The 6,555-nt window shown below is 54.0% G+C and overlaps 1 protein-coding gene across 1 annotated transcript in view; it reads right to left on the bottom strand.

Moving 5' to 3' along the window:
* Positions 1 to 2,185: 2,185 nt before the first annotated feature.
* Positions 2,186 to 6,555, bottom strand: part of LOC101435892 (maestro heat-like repeat-containing protein family member 7) — a 39,161-nt gene continuing 34,791 nt past the window's right edge. Inside the window, exons 11-13 of the mRNA XM_058274932.1 lie at positions 4,225 to 4,327; positions 3,737 to 3,796; positions 2,186 to 2,466 (exon numbers count right to left, since the gene is read on the bottom strand). Of these exons, the coding sequence (XP_058130915.1) occupies positions 2,318 to 2,466; positions 3,737 to 3,796; positions 4,225 to 4,327 (312 nt within the window). The 3' untranslated portion in view covers positions 2,186 to 2,317. The remainder of the gene's footprint in view (positions 2,467 to 3,736; positions 3,797 to 4,224; positions 4,328 to 6,555) is intronic.

The raw sequence follows: 6,555 nt of genomic DNA, 5'->3' as shown, positions 1-6,555 counted from the left end.
TGGAGGCAGCTGCTTTTGGCTGCCTGACCAAGCCTCACCCCGTGGCCACACTCGCCCCCCCAACTCCACCCCGCCCGGTCTCATCCCACCCTTGCCCCCACAGAGCCCCCGCTGCCTGCAGGAAGCGACAGCTGCGCAGGACCAGCACAGGCTGCGGTGGGTATGGGGGTGAAACCAGGAGAGGGCGGAGGAGCTGGCCCTGGACCAGACTCCCACGCTGGTTTCTGCTTGCAGCTGTGCCTCCCAAGAGGACTTGCAGCGAAGGTGGTTTTTCCAAACACAGGAGACTGGCTTGAGGATGCCCAGGCCCTCAATCAGTGGTCCCAGGGAGCAGGGGTGGGGGCAGGAAGCCTGGGCCAGGGGGCATCCTTTCAAATGTGGAGTGTTGTTATTTTACAGATAAGATAAATGGCCGCTTATTATAGACAAATTGGGAAACAAGAGTGTCAAGAAGAAAAATCCCATTTAGGATAGAAGCTGTAGGACAGCTTTCCCCAGGCACAAGGAAATGGCACTTCTCAGAATTCCATGGGAGTCCTCAAAGTTGGGTGGCATCTTAAAAGACAACTTTTCCAACTTGCTCGGTGTAAAGGTGATGGGAACCAAGGACCAGAGAAGCCAACAGCGTTGGCCAAGGACATAAGGGCAGAGATGGCCCTAGATGTCTTTCCTCCCTCGCTGGTCTCTTCCCATTGCAACTATTACTTGACCAAATGAGGCGGTTCATTTGTGGAGCCTTCAGAACGTATCTGAAGTGCATCATACACTAAAGTAGTTGACCGGCAAATAGGGTGTTCTTGTTTGTTTGTTTTTTCAGGTACCGGTCCAAAATTGAACCCAGGACCTTGTTAATGGGAAGCTGTTGCTCAACCACTGAGCTACACCGGCTTCCCCGAGTTGATTATTTCATTCGTTTGTTTGTTTTGTGCCTGGGAGTTACCAGGGGTCAAATCCAGGACCTCATACATGGGAAGGAGGCACTCAGCCACTTGAGCTACAGCTGCTCCCCTAGGTTTTCTGCTGTTTTTGTTATTTTGTACTTTTCCCCACCTCGGTTTTTCTTAAAAACTATTTTTATCATTGCTTGTAGCAAAGTGAGATCACTTTTGAGGAGCAAGGAATGGGACAAGAGCATGCCCCTGAGTCTTGGGCTAGTCCCCTCTCACCTCCATCTACACAAGGCTCAGCTGAGAAGGGTCCAGTGGCAGCTGATAAGGGGCTCAGAGGACAGGCAGGGGGTGCTGGTGAGAAAGGGGGCTTTAGTTCTGCCTTTGACGCTTGTTTTCAAACAGCGCCAAGTGACTCCAACTGCTGGGCCCAGCCTGAGGTGACGCTGCGGGGAGCAAGGCCCGGGGAGGGGCACACGCGGGGCCGGGAGCCTGGGCAGGGGCAGGCACGCAGGGCGGGAGCCACCACCAGGCCCGTGGCCAGAGCTCTGCCCACAGCTGAGCTCGGCCGCCCCTGGGCTCTGCTGTTCTGGGGATGTTTGGTTATTGCCCTGTCCCCGGAGCTCTGCCTTGGGCCTGGCTGCCGGGAAGCCCCAGGCACCCCCTAGGCGGGGGTGGGAGGAGGGGCGGGTGGCAGCGAGAGCAGCAGCACCAACCCTGAGCTGGCTCTGGGGGCTCCGACAGGAGCAACGGCCGCTGCTCACCCCTCGGCATGGGGGACAGAACGCCTGGCTTTTCAGGGGCGCAGTGGCTGAGCATCTGGTGTCCAGGCTGAATGTTGTTTGGGCTGCGCCATGGGGCAGCCACGATGGCATTTCTGTAGACCGGCTTTGGTCCTGGCTGCGTCGTATCCAGACTCTGATCTGGGCTATTTTGTGAGTCCTCTAATACCCTGTAATAAATCACTTTGCTGCTTACACTAACCAGAGTGGACTCTGGTTTACCACCAAGCACCCTGCCCATTGCAGCTGGGTTCTAGATGACCTCATCCATTCCAACATGACTCTCCTTGGGTGAGTTCGAATTGATGTTCAAAAGAATCTGCGTGCTCTGATCTCAGACCCCTTGGCTGGGTGCAGGGAGGGCAGGGAGGGGCAGTGCACGGAGAGGCCAGCTTGGAGCCAGAGGTCTGCCACAGCGAGGAAGGCACACGAGGGCTGGTCCTGCCCCACGCGGCCAATCGGGAATTGAGTCAACTGGGGAAAGAAGGAAACGCTCCTTCCACAAAAGCGCATGCTTTCTTCTTTTATTATAAAGTTTCTGTGGGGGCACACCTCCATGTCTAGTGTGGGGCTCAGGAGCCCAGTTGCCCCCGTTTCATCTGCCCTGGCAGGGTCTCAAGGTGAAATACAGGCTTCTGAGATACAGGCTCAGAAGTAGCACTTTTTCAGCTTCCTCCTGCAGAAGCAGGAAGTGGAGATTCTGGCCAGCAGTTTGTCCCTGGCTTGCAGGACGTAGCAGAGCTGCGTGGCCAGGCAGCTGATGGTGGGGTCGGGGTCTTTCCGCATGTACCTTAGGGCTGTAACACAGACACGGCCATGGGGCTCGGCACAGAGCGAGGCTGGGGGCTGGGAGGAGGATCTGGGCCCTGTGGGGGGCTCGTCAGAGTGATGTGGGTAAGGGGCACGGCCACAGGGCAGGGGCTGGCAGTTTTAAAACATGGGCAAGTGTTTCTTCTGGGAGTCTACACTGCTCAGCTACAAGCAAGACCACACGCCTGCCGCTGGCTCAGGGAGACCCAAGGCTGGGCTGGCCCTCACGCTACGCCCACGGCCAGGCCTTTCCGCCATCTCTCCACTGCCCCTCTCTGGCTCTGCCCTCCTCTTTCCCAGAGGATGGCACGAGTGAAGTCCTTTGACTTCAAAAGAGAGTCGCGGCCAGGGATGCCACCAACACCAGGGAAGCCAACCGTCTCCAGAGTGTCAGGAATGTGGTGCTTGAAAGAGGCAAGATGGAGAAGGGAGGAGAAAGCAGGGTGGGGGGAAGGTGTGTTTAAAATGGACGAGTGGGGAAGCGGTTGTGGCTCAACTGATAGAGCGTCCGCCTACCATATGGAGGGTCCAGGGTTCAAACCCAGGGCCTCCTGACCCCTGTGGTGAGCTGGCCCACGTGCAGTCCTGCCATGTGCAAGGAGTGCCATGCCATGCAGGGGTGTCCCCCGCATAGGTGCCCCACGCACAAGGAGTGCACCCCACAAGGAAAGCTGTCCCGCGCGAAAAAAGCGCAGCCTGCCCGGGAGTGGCGCCGCACACATCGAGAGCTGACGCAGCAAGATGACGCAACAAAAAAAGCGACACGGTTTCCCAGTGCTACATGATAAGAATGCAAGCAGACACAGAAGAACACACAGTGAATGGATACAGAGAGCAGACAACAGGGGGGAAGGGGAGACAAATAAATAAATCTTTAAAATAAAATAAATAAAATAAAATGGATGAGTGGAGAATACATGAATTGACAACATGGGCGGTGCTGGGGCTCCAGGAGGGAAAGGCTTGGACCCCCTGTGTTGACCAACTAAGAGAAGCTGGATGTCCCTCATGTGAAGAGTTCAAGGACTGTCCTGGCTGATGAAAAGCCCAGTGAGCATGGGGGTGGATGAGTAAGCACACAGGGGCAGGAGGGCTCTGCCCAGCTCCCCCAAACCTCCTGCCTTGGAGATGAGCCTCCCTCTTCACACCCCCTGTGATCATTTTTGGGAACATGTCTGCCCATTTTTCCTCACTTGTGAGTCTTCACAACGGTACCCCTGAAAGACGGGAGGAGGGGACGATAGGGCGGCTGCTCACCTGTACACGCCTCCTCAATTTCACTGGTATCGTCCATGACTAGGGTCTGGATAATCTGGCCTGCGGGAGCACACAGAGGCCCCTCGGCTGCACGCCCACCTATACCCCAGAACACTCACCATTCCCTTCTGCTGTCTGGCTTTCCCTCCCCACACCTGGCCTTGGCCACCAGCCTCAGATCCGGACTTTTCCCGTGAAGTCTAAATTATTTCTCCTGCTGATGTCCAGGGACCCAAGCAAATGGGCTCAGTAAAGGAGCGGATACCCCTCTGCTCCAAAGAGGCTTTTCCCAGGCGTGAGGAGAGGGGTCCCCCACAGGACAGCACCCACACTCCCGGGCCCCGCCCTTCGTCTTCCTGCCGGAAGCGGAGCAGATGGTGACAGTGCCTGCCCTCCCTCCCGGGCAATCACCACAGAACCCCCTCCAAACGCGACAGGTCCTCACCCAGGCCAGGACACAGTGGGCCCAAGCCAAGGGAAGGCCGTACCTGCAAACCACACCGCTACATGGCGAATGGGGGCCTGGGAACTCTTGAAGAGCCCCACAGACTGCTTCAGAAACCAGTGAGCTTTGTTGGTCTCCTGCTCCAACTGTAAGGAGAGGCATTAGATTATGTCAGGGGTCAATGGCCTGTTCATCTGCCCCCTCGGACAATCTGCACAGTAGACCGGAGCCGTCCCCTCAGTGCAAAGACCAGTCAAGGCACTCTAAGTCTCCATCCCCTTCCACCCAGCTCCTGAAACCGTGTTTCCTCCACAAAGCCTTCCTGGACTGACCACACCACAGTGATCACTTTCTCTGGCCTGGACCCAGTTGGGAACTCCCAGAGATTTGCCCCAATGTCTGGCTCACACATTTTTTCCTCCTGCTCCAAACAGTAGAGGTACAAATACCTTATTATTGATTTATATCTTGGCTTAAAATATTCAATCTCTGCTTTAGCCTGCAAAAGAACCAGTCAGGCCCACACCATTTTGTTTAAACAGTTCCTAGCAGTGCCACCTGTAACTAAGGTTTTAACACCTTCCCTCACCCACCAGGGAATGCACCCACTTCTGTATCCTTCTGTTGGCTCAGAGGATGCTGTGGCCTCCTTTTCTTTTGCAAAGACTACACAACCCTAACCCCATCTCCTGTATTTCCTTTCTTGCTACTATCCTACTCTCTTTCACTCTGCAGTCTAGGTTCTTGAAAGAGAAGGCCACGTCAGTGGTTTTCAAACTTTTTTGGCAGCAGATATTTTCTTCAAATACAAATCTAACTGGTTACCCAATATCCAAACCATCGGAAGTGAGGCTGCTCTGGCTGAAAGTGGTGGTGAGGCTGAGCCCACCCAACCTCCTCATTTCTCCCATCTTTCAAAGTTAGCCTGAGAAACCCTTGGGTTCTTGCAGCAGGGTTTCCACCTTCCACCATCCCACTGACTCTGATCTGGCAAAGGCCACCAGTGGCTCCCATGATCCAAATCCAATGGACACGTTCAGTCCTGTTTTCCTGAACTCATGCCACAGTCACACTTTAACCACTCATGCTTTTTGAAACCACATTCTTCCTAGATGACCATGACCCTACCCTCTCCTTGCTCTCCTTCCTACTTCTTTGCCTGATTTTCTTTTTTAGTCTCCTTCATGGGATCCTTGGAACTGACATTTCCCAATCTTGCCTCACATGCTTTTCTCTCTATGTGATTCCCTTGGATGGGCATACCCATTCCACCATGTGCTCAGTGTTCACCAGTCCCCATCTCTAGCATAGCCTTGTTCTCCAAGATACAGATCTCAGATACACATCTAACTTCCAACTGGATAGATCCACTTGGAATTCTCACACACTTTACAAACTCAATCCATAAAAAATGGAGTCACTATCGTCCCCTCCACGTTGGCTCCCCCTCTCTGTATTCCTGATGTCAGTCCATGTCACCGGCACTCATCCATGTTGGAAACCCACGGGTTGACCTTTTCCTTCACTCGCCCCATCACATCCATCCCAAGACTGGCTCATCCCACCTGTGCCTTTATCTCTATGACTTTGTCATCTATCCCTGGGTCCTCTCAAGAGTCTACTCTTGAGTCTTCAGTCCTGTTCCTGTGAATTTGTCCTCAGATCCCTGTCTAAAATGCACAGCTACTTAACCACATTATCCCCTTGCTTAAAACATTCAGTGGCTCCCACTGCCTAAACTGTTGAGTCCTGCTCCTGACTGCCCCTGGCACCAGGGGGCCCAGCCTCTTGTTTCCAGGCAAGGGTGTGTTGGATCTGAGGAGTTGGAAATTCAGTTCTCTTGGGGCCAGCCCGGTCTGCTTCCCTGGTGGAGAGACTGCACACGGGCAGTCCATGAGTCAGAAATAGCCAGCAGGATTTTTAGTTTGGTCCACACAAAGGGTTTTAAAGAGTTGTAAATTATTTGCTAGCAAAAATGTGGGGTGTTTCACCTAAAATCAAAATTTCCTGCCTCTCTTAAAAAGTTGGAGGATCTAGCAATGCTGAGCCTACTTTCTCTCATAGGCACAATCAGCTGATTCTCAGCCAGGAGCTGTTTCCCCAGGGGAAATTTTTGGAACTAGAGGTGTGTTGCTGCCTCTCGCCACCCCTCCTCCCCTTTCCAGCCGTCGCTGTCTTTCCCGCCAGTCCCGCCCATATTGCCAACGTACAATCTGCCCTCTTCCCCGGTAACTGCTTACCTCGGGGCTGTCCATCAGCTTCAGCCTGTCCACTACTGCCCCGTAGCTAGCCCTCCCTCCATCTTACTCCTCTCTCTCAACCCTATATAACCTAGTGCACTTCCATAATAAAGCAGACCTGTTCTTGCGCTCAA

The sequence above is a fragment of the Dasypus novemcinctus genome, chromosome 13, assembly GCF_030445035.2.
Source record: "Dasypus novemcinctus isolate mDasNov1 chromosome 13, mDasNov1.1.hap2, whole genome shotgun sequence".
Taxonomy (NCBI): domain Eukaryota; kingdom Metazoa; phylum Chordata; class Mammalia; order Cingulata; family Dasypodidae; genus Dasypus; species Dasypus novemcinctus.
The sequence above is the reverse complement of the archived record's forward strand: the minus strand, read 5'-3'. Positions and strand labels throughout refer to the sequence as shown.